Source organism: Typha angustifolia, chromosome 11 (assembly GCF_048772165.1).
Source record: "Typha angustifolia cultivar Huaian chromosome 11, ASM4877216v1, whole genome shotgun sequence".
Taxonomy (NCBI): Eukaryota; Viridiplantae; Streptophyta; class Magnoliopsida; order Poales; family Typhaceae; genus Typha; species Typha angustifolia.
The window spans coordinates 4,087,367-4,106,738 of NC_133249.1; the positions used below are offsets into that span (position 1 = coordinate 4,087,367).

Here is a 19,372-nt window from a genome sequence, read left to right on the forward strand (position 1 = left end):
ATCCACTTTCTGAGGGAAGATACCGTTTTCAACCACCAAGACACGACTAATAGATCAATAATAAGACTAGCAGAAAATAAGAAACCAAAAGCATCTTAAATTACACCAAAATGTCCACACAGAAATATGACATTTGAAGAGTTAAAAGCAGAAGAAATATCTAAAGAGTTCATCCACAATAGGCCAACTTCCCTTTTCTACTCTATGCAGATCCAGACACCAAGTACAGACTAAAACCCTAATCTACCTTCTAAACGGCAATAAACCACATTCTGAAACAAGATCATAAGATTAGATTCAAATTAGTCATTTTCTCTTCTTAGAAGGTGGCTGGGGAAGCTCTTCCTCATCTTCTTCTTCCTCATCCTCCTCGTCATCCTCTTCACCATCATCATCGTCGTCGTCATCCTCGTCATCATCGTCGTCGTCATCCTCATCTTCGCTTCCTCCTTCACCATTGGCCTCAGGGTCATCATCTTCTTCATCTCCTTCATGATCATTCCCTTCTCCACCTGAGAGGTCGTCTTCACCTCCATCATCGTCCTGGTCATCTCCATCATCGTCATCGTCTTCATCATCATCGTCTGACTCACCATCATCCTTGTTTTCAGGCATAGCTTTGGATTTGCTTTTGCTATGTATCCTTCAGACAAATTTGCAATCGTGATGAAAAGAACAAACTGACCACAAGTTCAAATGACGCTGGTATCCCAAGGAAAGAAGACGACAAAAGGGAAAAAAGATCCAAAAGATTGGCAAGGAGAAGGCTCCTACCTATGAATTACTTCCAGCTCTTCACCAGACAAACTGTTTTCAGTTGGCAAGGACCCCATCTGAAGAATATTAATGAAAGAAATTGTAGAATTAAATGACTGGAATGTGAGCTACTGATAATCATCTCACAGTTAAAACAATCAAACATCGAAGAAGGAACAAAGGAAAAGAATTCCAGTACTTGGCAGCATTCTTATATGCTAAGAAACAAGCAGAGAATTATAGAGCTAATTTAGCCAAGTGCTTCAATTCTAAGATCGAATTAGAGACATCAATGAGATCTCGGCGAACAAAGAACATGTCATCTTAGAAGTGAAGATCTTATAGTCCACCAAATGTAGCGTATTGGAAGCTTTAAAGCAAACCCACAAAGAAGACATACAGGACAATAATATATATACATTCTACATCAAGAAAGAAAGATCTGAATTAAGCACGTATTCAATCAAGTAAAATTGAGTTGCTATAGGCTGTCCATCTGCTATCATCCTGTGACTACCACATGAATCACTTAAAGATGGCTGCTTGAAGGAATTACTGCACAGGAATGCACACTCTGAATGCCTCCCATCCAAGTTGGTGTTCCAGCGTAGGTGAGATTCTCAGACTACATTAATTCAGCTTTATAGTAAAGGTCACACACGAAAAGTTGAAAAGAGTGTCAAATAAAATAATTCTTCTCGAAGTTTCCATCATTTATCAAGAGATTAAAGCCTAACAATCTGCCAGCAATTATGCAGAACAACGATAAGAACAATTCTACGTAGGGGAAAAAAAATTCTGATCCATATGTAACAAATAAGTATGATGGAATCACTTACAGATAAAGCAACACTAAGTGACATTATCCAAATTCCCCTTGTAAGAACCAAGAAGTGACTCCCTACCATGTTAAGACACATATATCTATAACATCTTGTCATCTAAAAAGAGGAAAAGATGGAAGAAAGAAAAGCACTCAAAATATCTTCTTAGGTCCTGCATTTCTGAAAGGAAGGATTCAGATCGGCAAAAAACATGAAGTATAATCTCATCACTAAGCCCAAAATGGACGGACTACTGGATTATGCTGGGTTGATCATCAAGGTGAGAGATCCTACAGTCCTTGTCTCTATAAAGCATATTATGTTTCTCCTACATAACTAAAGCAAGTAAAAAAAAAAATCGATAGCACACAGATTAGGGCACCAGACCAAGATAGGATGCAAAGCTTAATCTAACAAATACTAACCTCAATCAATTAGATCACATCAGAACTTTATTTCAAGATAAAGCAACATCTATTAGAATTAAAGCATTAGAGCATAAGGCATGGCAAACCTGTATCATCAAAGCCAACTCAGAAACAGAACAAAGGTAACTACATTGAAGAGAAGAAGGTTAATAATATTTGAAAACTCAATATCAACTAATTATTGCCATTATCATCTGAAGCAAAAAAGTTATTCTGATCTCTATCACAGCAAGTATAGAAGGATCAAAATCATCTCCCAAACATATTCGATAAATAGTTGTAGGGAAAGAAATTGATGAGCCAATAAAAATGACATATAAAAAGAAATGAAATACGAAACCTTAAAAAAACATAACATTAAACCAAATCTCAAACATTGGGGCCGGAAGGTCCAAAGACACTCTGATAAACAGAGAAACTGCGAACCAAAAAAATTAAGCCCCGAAAAGTCTGGAACCCCAGTGTCAGCAGTGGAAGTTTCAAATTTTGCATACAAACATCACAAAATAACAACTTTAAGCCACCAACGTCAAAATCCATATAAAATCACAGAAAACCCCTACAAATCCGAAAAAGCTGCATAAAAGGTAGGAAAGAAGGCATCCTCACCGCCAAAACAAGCCAAAGGAGGGACCTTTGGGCAGCCAAAAAGGCCTCCGCGACAAGCAATTCCACCACGGAGACAAGAACCGCATTTCCACTGCTTTCGCTTCGGCACAACGCCTCCATCTCTGCTGCCCAAAAACCAAAACAAAACAAACTTTTTACCCACAAAAAGCGCAAGAAAAAAGGGCAATTTACTCGAAATTAGAACCCTAGGAGAGTGAAATCCCACGAGAAATCAGGAAGAGAGAAGAGCACCGAGCCGAGATCTGCCTTGCGATATTCCAGTGGTTAGGGAGGTAGGGTTTTCTCAAGGAAATTATTTAATAAAAGGGGTACGAAAGGGTTTGAATTAGGGTTTTGGGTGTTACTAGGGTTTTAGGCTTTTAGGGCTTATTTATTGCTGGCCAAGCCGAGTGCCTAAGCCTAACAAGTAAGTGGACCAGAGCCCCATGCCCAATAGAGTCATATAGAGTGGACTTGAGCTTCCCCAAATAATAAAATATAGCCCTTATTTCTTCAAGTCTAAAGGATAAAATATTTATTATTAATTTTTTGTCGCACATGATTTCTCCTACTATAATTGAATCAGCATTCAATCATTTTAAACAATTTATATGCGAATAAAATAATTTTAGTTTTAATTATAGTTAATTAGATTCAACTAGCACAATGGTATTTTAGAACAACACTGATTTCGATAACTCGATGGTCAATTATGAAATATTTTATAAAAGAATAAATTATATTTTACCCTTTGGTGGTGGTTACTAATTAGGCCTAAATTTATTTTATATTCATATTTGATCTAATTACTTTGTCATTTAAAATCTTGTAAGTATTGTTGGATGTATTAAAAAAAATTATTCAATTTTATCTAATAAATATTTTTTAATTCAACCTAAATTACGCGTTAGTCTAGACTACAAGAGAGTGAAATAATATAGATAAAATTATAAATTTAAACTTAACTAAGAGGGTAAAATATAATTTCCCAAATAAAAGTTATAGGTGGCAATTATTTGGCCACCTTTATTTTATACTTATTGTGAAAACCTCCTCCTTCTTACATTCTTGCAAATTGATTAGTACCTTTTTTTTCGTCCAAAGAGAGAAGTGAACTTGGGGGAAATCATGTTGATTCCATTCATGAGAAATGTTGTCAGTATAGAAGGATGAAACTACTAAAGATCGATAAATTACTTTAAGAACTATGGAACAGAGAAAATAAATTTCCTCAATTTGATGCCATGTAATGAGAACATTTACAAAGTTTCATGTTACCTGAATCTGACCAATAATATAACCTTGTAGATAGGAAAGCAATGCAATTATCATGAGCTTCCTCCAGGAATTGCAAAGCAATCATAGTTTAGATCTAAGATACAATGACACAATAATGAACTAAGAACCCAACTCCTTGAATGATCAACTAGTCCACTTTTGCAGCTGCTGATGCATAGCTAACGCTACTGTCTCGCATAGTTTTGCACTGGCTCGATTGCTCGTATTGGACGAAACCGATACTTATCTTCGTCGAGCAATTCTTTAACATCTACAACATATGTAAACAAGGGGAAATTGGTGATGAGAAGAAGCTACATTTGCGATTATTCTAGTAATAGAAAGAAATGAGTTAAGCTCACATGGAGGAAAACACTGATGGGATGGCGTCCGCAAATGGTATTCTCGTACTGCTGCAGATACCTTTTGAAAGCATCAGCATTTCCAGTCTCTATGATGTCCATCCCCATTCGATCCAATGCCTCAATTGACTTGTAAATTGGGCCCTGCTTCTTGTCATAGTATGTGTAACTGAACCTATTAAAACAATTTCAATGGGTAAGTGTGAAGTCATTTCTGAATTGTTTTTGATGTTGCAGTAAGAAACATGCATTCAGAGGATCTTCCCAGCGATTTAGTTCTTCTAGAACCAAGCAAATAGAGGCTTACAGTTTTCCTCTCATTGGATGGTAACAACTACGAAAACTGTGGTGCTTTTCTAGGTAGTTAAAACTAAGATACTGAATATGCCCAAATTTCCCATCCCGTCTAGGTAGTAAAAGACTTAGTTCTCAGATTGTACAGTTTTCTGCTGATAAGTGACCAGACAGTAACCATGCGGCAACATCATAGGCAACTCAAGTAGTTAATGAAACAATATAGTGGATATCCAGCCTCATGTTGAATATCCGATAGAATAGACTGCAAACTGTAACTTCTTTCCTTCTTCTGCAGCTTAGCATCCTCTTTTCCTTTGTCGTCAAGTTCCTCCTTCCAATAGACATTCAATATTCATTTTCATTTAGGGGATCTTGTTCTTATGTTAAAGATAGCAGCTATTAGCTTTTAAGCTCATTTTTCTCATGTGTATGAAGTCACTGCCTCACTGCAGCATGAAGAATAGGATCAGGACCAAGACAGGTTCTTATAGATCCAGATCACAACAGATGCCTATATTGCCATTTTAACAGATGTGCATGCATGCTCCAATTTCTTTCTATGATAGAACATTGATGCATGTGCAAATGCGCTCTTGATGACCTCTAACCTTTTCCAACAAATAGATGCCTACAGAAACTCGTGATTTTCTGGGCTAAACCTATTCTTGCATGAAGAAATTTACATAAATGTTCCTGAGATATTTTGCACTCGCCAAAATATAGTCCAAAATTCTGCAGTTATAACTTATAACCACATGAAGGAATGTGGTATCGCTGTAATACAATGAATAGTGGCAATCCAGGATAGCAGACATAACAACACTATAGAGCACTCCAAGTGTATGAAAATACAGTGCAATGCTCGCTGATAATCTGGTTTTGTTTGGTTTGAAACTTAATGTAACTTGCTCTTGTCTGCTTTTCTCGTAACAGGGAAGGTCAACGCCACTTTATAATTTATATGAAATCAAATATCTCTTATCATTGGCTAATTAACTGTTTTATAGAATCCGAAGAAAAAGACTATTAGACCAGCGATCCTTTTCCAAAAAGAAGCTTTTAGTTGAATTCAACATTTTAAGAAATTGGCAAATATAAATCAGCATTCTGTCAGATTATGAACAAACGGTATGGTAAATAACCTAACATATTTATAGCATCCAAGACTAAACAAGATTTTGGTTTAGTGCCACGAATATCATCATAAAAATCAATCATGCTGCTTAGTGGGCAATCAGCAAGAGCAAAAAACAGAAAAAGCATACAACATACCTAGAACCCCAATGACAGAAGTCGGATGAGATAGAAAAGAAGTTCCTTGGGTCGTCTACATACTTGGAAAGCAACTGGCCATACATGGCTTCACTCTCAGAGCTGAGGGCACCAACCAAAATTGGTACAATTTTCACAGGATAACTGCAAACATAGAAATGTACAACCTTCACAATCAGTTTCCGATTTCATAATAGATGGACAACACCATAACCTGCAGTATAGTTACCCATGGAACACCTTGGCCAGGTATGGCAGATGCATTTCCATGCTATGTTCTGCTTCATCTACATGAAGATCCATCAATTCAAACTTCCCAGTTGCCCGCAGCTCATCATTGACTGGACCCATATAATACAAGTAAAAGACGATGAATTAGGACAAATGGAAAGCAGAATAAACAACGCCATGACAAATATATTTCGAATTGCCAATTGGAAAATGAAGAAAACAACCACTCCAACACTAGTGCTTAGACATACAAAGACTAGTATAGAAGTAATGCATGGCCCAATAAAAATTCACCAAAAATAAGGTATACAGAACTACATTAACTCATCGTACATATCAGTTACTAAGCATTTTATAATATGATAATAAAAGGATTTTCTGGGCTACTTGGTGCACATCAATTGCATGAAATAGACAAGTTAAGAAGTTAACATAAGAAGAATGTGAAGGTAAGATAAAACAAGAAGATAACAAAAATTCCACGGCATTCAAATTAATTAAACAAATTGGTACCTTCCAGGTCAATTGGCAGGTCCCCTAAGGGTGTATTATAAACAGTCGCTTTGGTAAGAGCACATTTTGGAGTGTAGTAATGGTGAGAAGGACCAAGAAGAAACACACATGAACTGAAAATTAGATAAATAGAATATTAGGAAATCCATTCACAAACCATGATAAGAAACTGGAAAATAATTGGTTACCAGCTTAAGAATATTAAATGAGCATGAGGAAGGGGGGGAAAAAGATCTCCTGTGAGAAAAATACTTATTCAGATTATATAGTGTATTTTCTCTCTTCATAGTATTTAAGTTAAATTATTATCGTTCCCAAGAAAGTAAAGGTAGAGATATGTAATTTATTTGGAAAGCGTGCTTGGTTAATGGAAAGAAATAATAGTAAAACAAAAGGACTACAATATAGTGAAGATTCACAGAAAATAATTCATATAGCACTGATGACTCATAGGATCCTTAGTCCTTATGTAATTATCTCTCCAAACATTTAAACCACTTTAAATGTTTCGATATGAGCCCCTTCTCTGCAATGCAAATTTATTACATTCTTTTTTTTTTTTGAAGGAAAACATATAGAACAAGTCTACTTCAATCTAAAGTTTAGAAGTGATAAAAGAAAATTTGACCAAGAACAGCTATGCAGTGACTCTCTGTTCACCCTTTTCAAATTGCAAAGAGAAGCTCAGAGATGTGGCAACTAACTAAAGTGCAAAAAAAAAAAGAAATTTTAAAAAAATGCAAGAGCAGAAAGTACTTCCACAATCTGGAATCAAAGACGTGAAGGATGAATTAATTTAAGTGACCAACAACGGAGAGAAGATATACTCACATGCTAGATGGATCTATGTTGCCAAATGCAAATGCTGCACAACGTCCTGAATATGAGTAACCAGCATGCCTGTAGTTGCAAATTAAGTTTAGGACAGATGGAACATTGTAATGATTAATCATTCTATCTCAGACCCTGTAATATGTAAATCAACTTACGGAGCAATTACGCCCCTAATACTAGGAGACTTGGCCAGGCCAGTTGCTCTAAGCCACCCGTCAAGTTCTTCTTCCAGCTTTCTGGCTAATAGGAATCATGAAAGGATTATCAAAAGGTAATTTTTTTCAAAAGAAAAAAAAGGAAATTTTCTAAAATTCTGCAAAAAAAAGTATATCCAAAACCTTTACATTCTTTAAACGGGGTTACATCAACCATAGGAAGCACACCTGAAACATGCTAATAGAGCAAAGAATGCTCCAAGGTGAAACACGAAAAGAAATCATATATCTTTAACTCACTTTTCCTTGACTGTTTCCTTGACTTTGTAGAATGAATTCTCGTTTGCAACTTGATGCAAGCAAATTGAAACTTTACAAGCTCTTTGATGCATGTTTTTGGGTGAACTCAACAGGAAAATGAAAAAAAAACATAATCAGCTAATACATTTACAGATAGAGGTTAAAGCTATATTTGATGTAGGATCCAAGTCTACACAATTCAACAAGAACTATCTGTCTTTGAATTGACCTAAGAATAAGAGGCAAGCCAACATAATTGATCACTTTAGGAAGGTCCAAATATAAGATTCAACGCTGTTCTCCTCAACATAGGTAGACTCCACCTTTTACTAATACAAGGACTTCTTCACCAATCTTACTCCAGTTTGCTCCTTTTGACACAATTAACATGATGCAGCTTCAACTTTTTCCTAAAAGTCGACTCATTTAAACATTGAACAAAATAAGTCCAAAATCAGCAATGCTTTCAGTTGCATCTACTCAGAACACTTATGAATCCAATTAAATGACTTAGATGAACAGAATGCATATTCGAACAGCACTAACTACGTTCATCCCTTAAAATCGAACGCGGTCTTCAAAACAACCTCGATTTCTTTACCAGAAACTTCCATGAAAGATCATATCCCGTCCCAAAGCTTAAACTAGCCCATGAAACTATGATCAGGTCCAAACACACAACCAGATCAAAATTTAACCAACGAATAGGGAGAAAATTCAACAATATCCACCAACTGCAAGAAGAAATTAAAAGAAAAGAGATCGAAATAGGAGGAGAGGGAGAAGCTTCACTCACCATTGCTGGTATACCATGATCCAGCGTGAGACGCTCTCCTAACCCTCTCCATCGGAAAGAAACTACGAGGAAATCGAAGTAGAAATCGACCGGTCGACCAAAACAGGGAAGGAGTTTCGAGTGGATTCAGAGGAAGGCAAGGAGAGGCAAAAAGAAAAAGAATAAAAGTGGCGGAGGAACACGATAAGCGACTCTTGCGTCCAGTGGAAGCAACTTAGGGCGAAGGGAATCCCCTGTTGGACCAACTGGAGCGATTGGATTTTATTACGCCTTGATATACGACAGCTGTGAATTACTCCATCTAAAAGATTACGAGTCTATCGGCAGAAAAGACTTTGTGTTGGACTCTATTACTGGATCCCGCAAAATTTATAGGAATAAAAAAAGGATTTTTATAAATTATAAATTATATTTTATCTATTTTATGATTTATACTTATCTTTAAAAAAATTATAATCTATAAAAATAATATTTTATTATAATATATAAAATAATTTATAAGTATCTAATTTACTAATGTCTTCTTCAAGAAAAAAAAAAAAAAAGAGGAGGAGGAGAACAGGGAAGACGAGAAAAGGTGATGGTCACGGCGAAAGCAATAGGTGATGGTGTGGAAGGTAGATGAGAAAGATGGTAGAGGGATAATTTAGTCGTCGTTAGTCAAAATAATATTACGATGTTAAATAAAAATATATAAAAAAAGATAATTATAGAAATTTTTTAAAATAAAAAAAAGATTTAATTGGGCCTTTGTTCGTTATCAATCACTCCATCCTCCGCCGAATCCGGCTAGAATTCATTTAAGCTTTTACTAGCCCATCTAAAATATTAGGGCTAGAGTAATAGATCAGCCTATCCAAAATATTTTAGCAATATTTTTAATACATTGTGATTATTTTTTTATAAAGGAACTACTATTATAATAATCTTCATTAAAAACTAAACTTCCAAGGCCAGACTGAATAATTATGAAAAACATTCAATCAAGCTTGCAAAAGGGCTGAATGGGCCAGGCTAGGTGGCAAAGAACTGGCTCATGTCGCTCATTACTAATTAGGTTAGGGTCGAACTTAACCTAGTTTATTTCGAGTCGAGTAGTTAATCACCACTATATTTAGCGGCGAAGTTTTATTAAATATAACGATTTGATATAACGAGAGAAAATAGGGCCAACAAGCCTTTAATACATAAGGCCAACTTACTGCTAGGAAACAAAATACTACAAGAATTAATTCAGTCATTTATAGGAAATATTATTTTTATGAACAGAGAATAGAATAGGATGAAAAGATGCATATAGTTTATCAAATACAATAATTTGATATTTGGGAAGTGGATTGCAATGAGTTTATATGATTAAATCTCAATTATTTTATGTATTATGTTTGAGTGTAGGAAGAGTTTGAAACAACTACTGATGATTGATGATGATGGAATCCAAGGATACTAGAGTTGGAATTTTCCATGAATTATGATAATTTCCATTGCTTCCATAGATGCAAACTAACCACCGAAATCACAAACCCTCGCAGAGATTGCTATGATCGACATACATTACAAACAATTAAAGCTAATATTATGTAAGATAGTCACATTCTCGGTTGACACCATTAGAGAATAATAAATATTAGATAGTTTAAAGAGTCTAAGTATTAACAAAAAAAAAAATATAAACATAATTAATCCAAAAAAAACATTAAATAACTGGAAGTAATGTTGAAATTTAAACTTCATTTCTACATACTACGACTAGTTAATTGACTATTTCTAAAATTTCCACAATCCTTTTATTTATTTTGGAAGCTTGTATTATTCTCTATTATTCTATCACTACTAACCTATCACTTTCAGTCCACCACCGTCTCAATATTAGCCAATAATTTTGAGTGGTGGATATTATTTTCCAAGTGTGAACCAAATAGAACAAAACCAACCACTTTCTTCTCCAAGACATCGTATTATTCTCCTTCAACTGGTCAAAAGATGGATGGAGTACGTAACCCAATACGTTGATCAAAGAAAGTTGGTTTAAGAGAGTATTAATGAAAAAAAAATTAACAGTAAATTAGGGGGTATATTGTAAGATATCCCAAGTCACCATACCAGAGATCTTGGAGCAGAAGGAAGCTGTCGGGGGCCCACGGCTTCGATGGATGACTACCCCTACGCTACCCCAGTAGAGGTGGAGGATGAGAATCTAATGGGCTTTTTAGGTGCCGTTTGGGTAGTTAATTCGTTGTTCCACGCACGCGTTTAAAGCAGCGAACCAAATTGGACGGCCGCGGCTCCGTTGTCTCCTCCCTCCGTCCACCTCGATGCCGTAAAAAAAGGATAGATTTCGCTCCTTTTCGTGGCGTCTTCGCGAAGCCCCCACAAGAAAAGCTTCTAAAGGAAAAGAGGTGAGGCTATTTGGGTTGCGTGGCGGAGGCTATTGTTGGGTAAAAGATAAAAGAGTGTGGTCTTCTTTCGTCTGGATTTTGGAAGCCAAAAAATCGGAGCCGTTCGCGTCGGGGAAGAGGAAGAATACCCAACTCTCTCGGACGACAACTCGCCTTCTCCCCGTAGGTGAGCTATTTCCGGTTCCTTTTCGTGGATTTATGGTGGAAAAATCAGATTGTGCGATGCAAGATTAGGTTTTTATTTGTCGGCAAGGAGTTTAAAGGAGGACCCATATCTTAATATTTTCGATTCGGGTTGGTTGTTGAATAGTCCAAGGAGAGTTGTTTGGTGCCGGAATAGGTCTTTCTAGCTCGATTGACCGACCTAGAGGATATCCGTCATCCCTCATTGTCTCCATTTGGCTGTGATCCAGAGATTTTCGTTGTGCTTTGGTTGCAATCCGCTTCGTGATTTGGGATGGGTAAGCCCGCAGGAAAGAAGAAGAAGCCCTCAGGAGGCAAGGTTAGTGACGCAAACTCAAGGCAGAGCAAATCCAGTGATCACAGTCCCAAAGTCTTGGATCAGGACATGACAATCTTTATTGACATGGCTAATGCTTTGAAAGAGGATGGTACCAAGTTATTTCAGAGGAAGGATTATGAGGGAGCAATACTCAAGTACGAGAAAGCCATCAAATTGTTCCCGAAGAACCACGTCGATATAGCTTACCTCCATAGCAATATTGCCGCTTGTTACATGCAGATGAGACCCGAGGAGTATTACAGAGCAATTAATGAATGCAATTTGGCCCTTGCTGTCTCACCTAAATATACTAAAGCTCTTTTGAAGAGGGCGAGGTGTTTCGAAGCTGTGAACAGATTGGATTTGGCTTGTAAAGATGTTGATACAGTTCTGAATTTGGAGCCTAACAACCTTACTGCACTGGAGATCTCCGAGAGAGTTAAGAAGGAAATGGAGAAAAAGGGCATCAAGTTGGATGACAAGGAAGTTGTATCACCTCCAGAAGTTCTTGTAGTGAAGGAGAAGTCGAAGAAGAAGAAGATCCACAAGTCTGAGGAAAAGGCAGTTGTGGAGGGGGAGAACCCCTGTGATGTTAAGGAAGAACCCATGAAGACTGTGAAGTTGGTGTTCGGGGAGGACATAAGATTGGCTCAGATACCTGGTAACTGTAGCTTGTTGCAGTTGTGGGAAATAGCTCGTAACAAGTTCCCAAGTTTGAAGGCAATTCTTATCAAATATAAAGACAAAGAGGGTGACTTGGTGACAATCACTACAGCTGAAGAGCTAAGGTGGGCCGATGAATCTGCAGATCCACAGGGGTCATTTAGGCTGTTTATTACAGAAGTTGGTCCTGAACAAGAGCCTTTATTTGAGGATTTAAAAAGTGGTTCTTCAGTTCGAGGGCTAGATAGAAATCATAATAACATTTCTGAAAATGGGAGCACCAGAAATGATGAGGAAAGAAGTTCTTCAAACTATGTTGATGACTGGATTGTGCAGTTTGCACGGCTATTCAAAAACCATCTCGCTTTCAATTCTGATGCATCTTTGGATCTTCATGAGCTTGGGGTGAAGTTGTACACTGAGGCAATGGAAGACACTGTCACAAGTGAGGAAGCTCAGGAAATATTTCAACTTGCTGAGGACAAATTTCAGGAGATGGCAGCACTGGCCTTGTTTAACTGGGGCAATGTTCACATGTCTCGAGCAAGGAAGAAGTTGTTTTTGTCAGAAGATGCTTCCAAGGAATCAGTACTCGCACAGGTTAAAGCTGCATATGAGTGGGCTCAGGCAGAATATGTCAAAGCAGGAAAGAGATATGAAGAAGCTTTGAAGATCAAACCTAATTTCTATGAGGGCCTTCTTGCACTTGGAAAGCAACAATTTGAACAGGCAAAGCTTTCATGGTATTATGCCATTGGATGTAATCTAGATTCAGAAAGCTGGCCTTCATCAGAGATCTTGGAACTCTTTAATAATGCTGAGGATAATATTGAAAGGGGCACAGAATTATGGGAGGAGATTGAAGGGCAGCGTCTAAAGGAACTATCTAAACCTAATAATGAAAATGCCCTGTTGCAGAAGATGGGTTTGGAATCTTATCTCAAGGACATGTCCCCAGATGAAGCTGCCGAACAAGCTACTAATATGAAGTCTCAGATAAACATTTTGTGGGGTACGATGCTTTATGACCGCTCAGTCATGGAGTTCAAGTTAGGCCTTCCAATTTGGGAGGAGTGTCTGATGGCAGCTTTAGAAAAATTTAAACTTGCTGGAGCTTCTCCTGCGGACATTGCTGTGATGATTAAAAACCACTGTGCCAATGGAACTGCCCAAGATGGTAAAGGGATTTCCTTTATTATATATTCTTTTTGCTTTTTCTTGCAAAAGTAACTAAAAATGGCTGTCTAGCCTGCAGGTCCTTTGGGAGCTTATTTAGCCTCTTAAAATCTAATAGCTGCTTGAAAATCAAGTGGCTGAGCTATCTAAGTTGTCCTTTTGGTCCATATACACATTTATCGACATAAATATGCTGCAGTAAGACATTAATTGGCATTGCATATTCTCATAGGTATTTTATATTGGCATTCACTCTGACATTGTTAGTCATTTCTATATTCGCTAGAGTACTTATTGGCAAGTATCAAAATTCAATTGGTGTTGATTCGAGTACCTTTGCTGTTCCTGATCATTTAGATTGAGAACATAAATCTCCTAGTGTAGTGCAATATGCTAGCTTACTTTGTAATATTATATTTGGCCTAATATTGATATCTATGCTTGAAGAGCTTTGGTACTGAAATGTTGTGCTAATGATTATAGGAATAAGTAAGGCATAGCTGGTTGTACACATCTATATATATAGATTAACGACAAAGATATTTGGTGAACACCCCGCCCCAAGTCTTTCAAGTTTCAAACATGTTTGCACCACTCACGTTCTTTTAGCGCCATATAAGCTGCTGCTAAGAGATTTTGTTTGTTTTTCAGGCTTTATCTTCAAAATAGATGAGATAGTTCAAGCATGGAATGAAATGTATGATGCTAAAAGGTGGATTAGCGGTGTTCCATCTTTCAGGCTTGAACCATTATTTCGGCAGAGAATCCCAAAGTTGCATCATGTATTGGAGCATCTTCAGCATACGTAAAGTTTCTGCCAGCAGCAAGGGCTAGTATTTGTTGCATTAATTGGAATAAAGCTTATTTCCTTATTGAGGTGAGTAATTTAAGTTTTTGAAAAAGTGTACTACTTCTTTGTTTTGAATCTTTTGATTCATTTTGTGGCTTGTGTGATGACTAGAAATATGTTTGTCATTATCTTGCTAAATTACTGTTAATACTGCTATAGACAAACTGACCACATCCAAGACAATGACTTTTGTAAATTGTAACATAATTCTGCTATCGTTAGCATCTGTTGTTTCACGAACTCCAAATCTTATCCAACTTAGTTGACCTTGGTTCATGAAGTTTGCAATTTCAGCAGTCTCAATATTTGTTACCTTTATCATGCTTTGTCACTGAACGTGGAACCAAATTAGCTTGGCACCTGCTTGATTTGGCCTGAAATAAGGCATCATGGTATTACAGCACCACCAAGACATTGCGCATAAAGCACATCAGATTGGGTGACATGCCATGTGTCATCACATTATTTTTGACCAATTCAATTAAATATTACCTTTTGGATTGCCTCTGATTTTTTCTGATACTTACCTTTTGGATTGCCTCTGATTTTTTCTGATACTTGTTTTGTTAAAATTTCCATCTTCCCTTACAGTTTAAGGTGTTATCTTCCAAGTTCTGACTTCCTTCTTTGTATGTACAGATAATTTGCTGCCTGGTGATGGTTTATTGGGTTTGTTACATTCTTATACGAAGAGCTTGTTGATTTTACATCTATAAACTGTTTGTAGAAATTTAGTTTCCACAAGCAGAGTCCTGCAACATATGATTTCTTTTTCATTTGTTGGTCATACAGAGAAATGTATGATTTCCTATATCCTGTCAGACTGTCAGTCTGACAATTTTTAGGTTGTTTAAAGAAGACAACTTGCATAGTTTATCATACATGCCATTGTTGTCTCAAGATCTGTAATTTGCAATGCTCAGCAAAAATGTAATTTGATCATTGTACCTGGTTTGATATAGAAGAACAGACTATTCGTTGTAACACTGATGTGATGAAGACGGAGGTGATTGTTCTTAAATTTCGATTGAAATATTATATTGAGCTGTTATTTAAGTGCTGATATATTGCATGTATGAGCTATAGAGCGACTTCTTGGCGCAGATGGATGTGTGATCTTTTCCGAATCATTGTGAAGTAATTTAAGTTAAGGTTTTGCAAGATAATTATTCTAAGAACAATATTTTCCGACTTCAGAATATGATGTCATACAAAGGAAGAGAAAATTCATATCAGAACAATAGGTAGGTTCTAAATGCTCTTCTAATCTTAAGATTTGTGATGTTATCCAACCTTGGCTTCTTCTACCAGCATGAAGAGCTCAATGGTGCTTGGGATTGTGATCCCCAGGTCCATAGTAATCCACATGAAACCAAGGCAGCCTGTGATGGACCTCCTCCTCTTCTTCTACTACTGCTTCATTCCAAAAAGCTAGTCTTCTGCCACCCATTAACCTCCCCTTGTTCTGATATCATACATGAGAACACCTTTCTATAATGAACTTAATTTCCAGTTACTACCAACACTAGCAGAAGGATGACTCAGTAGTACTCACATGGATTTCCTTGTTAAATTCATATTTGTACTCTTTCTCTTCCAGATAATTACCTAAAAGGTAAAATGAAAGCAAATTAATGCTGAGTTTGCATGCCTTGTTAGATTATCTTAACAAAAAGAAGAAGAAGAAGAAGAAGAAGAAGAAGAAAACATACCTTGAGATGTGGTGGATAGAAGTAGGAAGAGTAGCAAATTAATAGAAACCAATTGGATGGAAAAACTCATTGAGAAGATTAAGCTCCAAAGTTGTAGAGCATCAGCAGGAATATCAACACATCTCATGGACTTCTTTAATGAAGCCCTGTTTCCATGAATGGCTATCAAACTTGTCTAATTTTTTTGCTGCTTAATTCATGGTCTTTTGTCTTCTTATACATAAAATAGAATTTTGGAAGGATGTATACTCAAACAAAGGAATTTGGATAGGTTTACATGTTAATATTAAGGACAGATTATAAAAATAATAATAAATTTCTACTATATTTTTTAACATATAAGAATTGTCGCTAAAATCTTCTATTAACTCTCTAGAATTATTATTATGATTAATTTCAAAGAGAATTTTCATAACCAGAATTTTATTAAAATTTAAAAACACATATAAATAATTAAAATACCTCATTTTTTTAATTTTAGAGTGTTAAATATTTATCTCACATAGAAAAATTCGCTGTAGCACAGTATTATTAATATTATATAGCTTTTAAATTATTTTTTACTAATATTTTTGAAAGAGTAATTCGGTGGTAGAAATTTATATTTTAAAGAAAGCAACAGTAATTTTGATATTTTAAATGTTTTTAATGACAATTATATAAAAGTCCCCTTTTTTTCCAACTTTTATATCCGGAGGTTGTATAAGCATAAATAAAATTGTTTTGAGGGTTTTTATGCAAAACAGGAAACGTCACACCGATATATAAAGGGGAAACTTCTCTCCCCAGAGAACGAAGCGCGTCCTACTTTCCCGAGAACTACTCTGTTTTCCCTCCTCCTCAAAACCCTAAGGCTGATCGTAATCCTCTCCACCTTCCTCTCCGAAACCCTAATCGTAGCATCTAATCGGATCCATGGGGAACACGGAAAAGCTAATGAACCAGATCATGGAACTCAAGTTCACCTCCAAGAGCCTGCAGCGCCAGGCGCGCAAGTGCGAGAAGGAGGAGAAGTCCGAGAAGCTCAAGGTGAAGAAGGCGATCGAGAAGGGAAACATGGACGGGGCCCGTATCTACGCTGAGAACGCCATCCGCAAGCGCACCGAGCACATGAACTACCTCCGCCTCGCCTCGCGCCTCGACGCGGTGGTCGCCCGCCTCGACACACAGGCCAAGATGCAGGTGATCTCCAAGTCGATGGGGTCGATCGTCAAGTCTCTTGAGTCCGCCCTCTCCACCGGCAACCTCCAGAAGACATCGGAGACGATGGACCAGTTCGAGAAGCAGTTCGTGAACATGGAGGTGCAGGCCGAGTTCATGGAAGGGGCCATGGCCGGTTCGACGAGCCTCTCGACGCCGGAGGGGGAGGTCAATGGTTTGATGCAGCAGGTCGCGGATGACTACGGGTTGGAGGTGTCGGTCGGGTTGCCGCAGCCGGCTGCGCATGCGATCCCGTCCAAGGAGAAAGAGGTGGTTGATGAGGATGATCTGTCACGCAGGCTTTCGGAGCTCAAAGCACGAGGATAGGGTATGAATCTTTTGTTGTCTTTATTTTCTGTTGGAAAGGACGCATCTCTTTGTGTTTGTGCGATGTCATATGGCTAATCAATTATACGCTGTCAAGTAATTATGCTGGTTTTTGCTAGAACGGTCAATTTGTGAGCCCAGCTTTGAAAAAAGATACTTCATGAAATCCATTAACTAAAAACTGATTTTTTTTTATTACACTTTATATATATAGATGCAGTTTTTCCAAATAATGAAGCCAAAGGCCCCTACAAGTATTATACTGACTTTATGTTCATATCTGTGAAACTGATCCCTATACTTGTGGACAAGCTTAATGTAATGATTGGCTATCTTCAGATTAGTTATAGGTTTTGAATTTTAATAGTGATGCTAAAGATGAGTGATTACGTAGGATGATAGAATGAGGTCTTTTCAATTTCAAAGATTATTCACAATGTTTAGAATTTATCATGAAGCTTAATCTTATAATAGGGTGGAGTTGGTGCATTGCTTCTCCCATGTCAGAACTTCTATTGTATTTTGGTAGACATCCAAGGGAGATTTGAGGTGGTTATCCGAAAGCACATTTTTTTCATTGGTTGTTTTGTTCCATTGTCAGTAGTGGTCTAACTTTAAAATGATCGTGTGTTTCTGCTCTACCTATAATTTATCATTATCTTAGCTTAATTACTATAGACTATTATGTGATAGACGAGACATCATGACTAGTATTACCTACATTTCTCTTGCCCTTTTTGTTTCATGCTTAACACTTATGCCGTTGAGATAACTGTTCCTTCTCATGCTGTTATTGCTACTATTAATCAACCGAGGTCGCTTACTCATTAAGAGTGTGATGACTGTCACTACTTGGTAACAGTGTTTTTTTAGTTCTAATTTAGGCCCTTAAACCATTTTATCAAGGAGGAAACAAGAACTGGCTTATCATATTTATCGATACCAAATTTTGTGAATCTTGACATTCTCTGCAAGGCGTGTCATACATTATCTGATATAAGTTGCTGATGACAACTGAGTCACTTTTTATCGTCTGTCTTTCTGCCTTATATCTGTTACATTTCCTCTCTCATTCTTGTCATAAAGTTTCATACTCTCCATTTTTTATGGTAGCATCTATATAGTGGCTTGTGTTCATTAATTTTTACTTCTGCTAAAGTTGTAGATAGAAATCTGTTAGCATCTCGGATATCAATGCATTGCATCTCGGATATCAATGCATTGCATCTCGAACGCCCAAAATCACAAATGTTGTGTCCCTGCTTGAGAATTTCTACTGATCATGTGGGAAGACTGTAGTAATCTTTGTTATCAGCATGACTTCATGTCTTAGTACCATTTTCTCCTGCCGAAATTTGGAGAAAGTCTCGTTATAGTTATTATCTATTACATAAGGAGCACATCAAATTGTTAGATCATGTATTCCAGAGTTGATCTGCCTACTGATTTCTCCTAATCGCATTATTGTGCAGGGGTTCACCACTCTGCTAAACTACTGGGAAGAGCCTTGGACACAAATTATGAGGGATAAGTGTGGTAAACATTTATGTAGATAACATTTTATAGAAACAACGTTACACTGTTATCGCCAAATTGGCAGGATTGATTATAGTTTTCTTGTGATATGTGAATGGAAATATTATATAGCAAGGAGCAGTGCTTGCCAACCTTGTTCGTAAGTTGGTTAAGTTTTTCACCGGACCTGTGCCTGGGAGAGATGCGTCACTGGTGAGGAGTGAACAAGGAGAAAAAGACTGTCCATGTCTGAGAGAGAGAGAGGCAAAAATTGTTTCTCAACTAAGAAATACTTGCAAATAATTACACTAACACATCTTAGAATTAGCAAACATTTTCATTAGTAAATGCAATTTTTATTAATTAAAACCAA

General features: G+C 37.0%; 4 protein-coding genes and 1 long non-coding RNA gene across 9 annotated transcripts; 2 read left to right on the top strand and 3 right to left on the bottom strand.

Moving 5' to 3' along the window:
• Positions 1 to 50: 50 nt before the first annotated feature.
• On the bottom strand, positions 51 to 3,012 carry LOC140771103 (uncharacterized). Of its 3 annotated transcripts, none has more exons than XM_073112503.1 (4): positions 2,870 to 3,012; positions 2,618 to 2,739; positions 775 to 833; positions 51 to 643 (listed from the first exon to the last, which is right to left on the bottom strand). In XM_073112503.1, the coding sequence occupies exons 2-4, from the start codon at positions 2,735 to 2,737 to the stop codon at positions 307 to 309; spliced, it is 516 nt and encodes a 171-aa protein (XP_072968604.1). In that variant the 5' UTR covers positions 2,738 to 2,739; positions 2,870 to 3,012; the 3' UTR covers positions 51 to 306. The 3 variants fall into 3 exon arrangements, with proteins under 3 accessions (XP_072968604.1, XP_072968602.1, XP_072968603.1); XM_073112501.1 differs by having other exon boundaries at positions 2,844 to 3,003; XM_073112502.1 differs by having other exon boundaries at positions 2,618 to 2,742; positions 2,844 to 3,001.
• Positions 3,013 to 3,827: 815 nt separating this feature from the next.
• LOC140769605 (uncharacterized) lies at positions 3,828 to 8,847 on the bottom strand. Of its 2 annotated transcripts, none has more exons than XM_073110368.1 (8): positions 8,656 to 8,847; positions 7,560 to 7,644; positions 7,402 to 7,470; positions 6,571 to 6,683; positions 6,056 to 6,167; positions 5,827 to 5,970; positions 4,258 to 4,432; positions 3,828 to 4,166 (listed from the first exon to the last, which is right to left on the bottom strand). In XM_073110368.1, exons 1-8 carry the CDS (start codon positions 8,705 to 8,707, stop codon positions 4,044 to 4,046), a joined length of 873 nt encoding a protein of 290 aa, XP_072966469.1. In that variant the 5' UTR covers positions 8,708 to 8,847; the 3' UTR covers positions 3,828 to 4,043. The 2 variants fall into 2 exon arrangements, with proteins under 2 accessions (XP_072966469.1, XP_072966468.1); XM_073110367.1 differs by lacking the exon at positions 8,656 to 8,847 and adding an exon at positions 7,860 to 8,618 and having other exon boundaries at positions 7,560 to 7,640.
• Positions 8,848 to 10,770: 1,923 nt separating this feature from the next.
• LOC140769604 (protein PHOX1-like) lies at positions 10,771 to 15,266 on the top strand. Its single transcript, XM_073110365.1, has 3 exons — positions 10,771 to 13,396; positions 14,047 to 14,272; positions 14,885 to 15,266. Exons 1-2 carry the CDS (start codon positions 11,512 to 11,514, stop codon positions 14,202 to 14,204), a joined length of 2,043 nt encoding a protein of 680 aa, XP_072966466.1. The 5' UTR covers positions 10,771 to 11,511; the 3' UTR covers positions 14,205 to 14,272; positions 14,885 to 15,266.
• A 145-nt stretch (positions 15,267 to 15,411) lies between these two features.
• LOC140769606 (uncharacterized) lies at positions 15,412 to 16,116 on the bottom strand. The gene is made up of 3 exons (XR_012105930.1): positions 15,958 to 16,116; positions 15,801 to 15,853; positions 15,412 to 15,710 (listed from the first exon to the last, which is right to left on the bottom strand). It is a non-coding gene; the product is annotated as an uncharacterized lncRNA (long non-coding RNA).
• Positions 16,117 to 16,755: 639 nt separating this feature from the next.
• LOC140770205 (ESCRT-related protein CHMP1B-like) lies at positions 16,756 to 19,180 on the top strand. Of its 2 annotated transcripts, none has more exons than XM_073111263.1 (2): positions 16,756 to 17,485; positions 18,957 to 19,180. In XM_073111263.1, exon 1 carries the CDS (start codon positions 16,873 to 16,875, stop codon positions 17,482 to 17,484), a length of 612 nt encoding a protein of 203 aa, XP_072967364.1. In that variant the 5' UTR covers positions 16,756 to 16,872; the 3' UTR covers position 17,485; positions 18,957 to 19,180. The 2 variants fall into 2 exon arrangements, with proteins under 2 accessions (XP_072967364.1, XP_072967365.1); XM_073111264.1 differs by lacking the exon at positions 18,957 to 19,180 and adding an exon at positions 17,959 to 18,946.
• Positions 19,181 to 19,372: the final 192 nt, after the last annotated feature.

What these genes read in the sequence shown, in the direction of transcription:
- LOC140771103 (XM_073112503.1), bottom strand. Translation starts at nt 2,737, where the DNA reads ATGGAGGCGTTGTGCCGAAGCGAAAGCAGTGGAAATGCGGTTCTTGTC. An exon ending in TCCTTTGGCTTGTTTTGGCG is followed by an intron (nt 834 to 2,617) that starts GTGAGGATGCCT and finishes AATATTCTTCAG; the next exon opens with ATGGGGTCCTTGCCAACTGA. An exon ending in GAGCTGGAAGTAATTCATAG is followed by an intron (nt 644 to 774) that starts GTAGGAGCCTTC and finishes ATTTGTCTGAAG; the next exon opens with GATACATAGCAAAAGCAAAT.
- LOC140769605 (XM_073110367.1), bottom strand. Translation starts at nt 7,951, where the DNA reads ATGCATCAAAGAGCTTGTAAAGTTTCAATTTGCTTGCATCAAGTTGCA. An exon ending in CTGGCCAAGGTGTTCCATGG is followed by an intron (nt 5,971 to 6,055) that starts GTAACTATACTG and finishes CTATGTTTGCAG; the next exon opens with TTATCCTGTGAAAATTGTAC. An exon ending in TTCTGTCATTGGGGTTCTAG is followed by an intron (nt 4,433 to 5,826) that starts GTATGTTGTATG and finishes TTGTTTTAATAG; the next exon opens with GTTCAGTTACACATACTATG.
- LOC140769604 (XM_073110365.1), top strand. Translation starts at nt 11,512, where the DNA reads ATGGGTAAGCCCGCAGGAAAGAAGAAGAAGCCCTCAGGAGGCAAGGTT. An exon ending in CAATGGAACTGCCCAAGATG is followed by an intron (nt 13,397 to 14,046) that starts GTAAAGGGATTT and finishes TTTGTTTTTCAG; the next exon opens with GCTTTATCTTCAAAATAGAT.
- LOC140770205 (XM_073111263.1), top strand. Translation starts at nt 16,873, where the DNA reads ATGGGGAACACGGAAAAGCTAATGAACCAGATCATGGAACTCAAGTTC.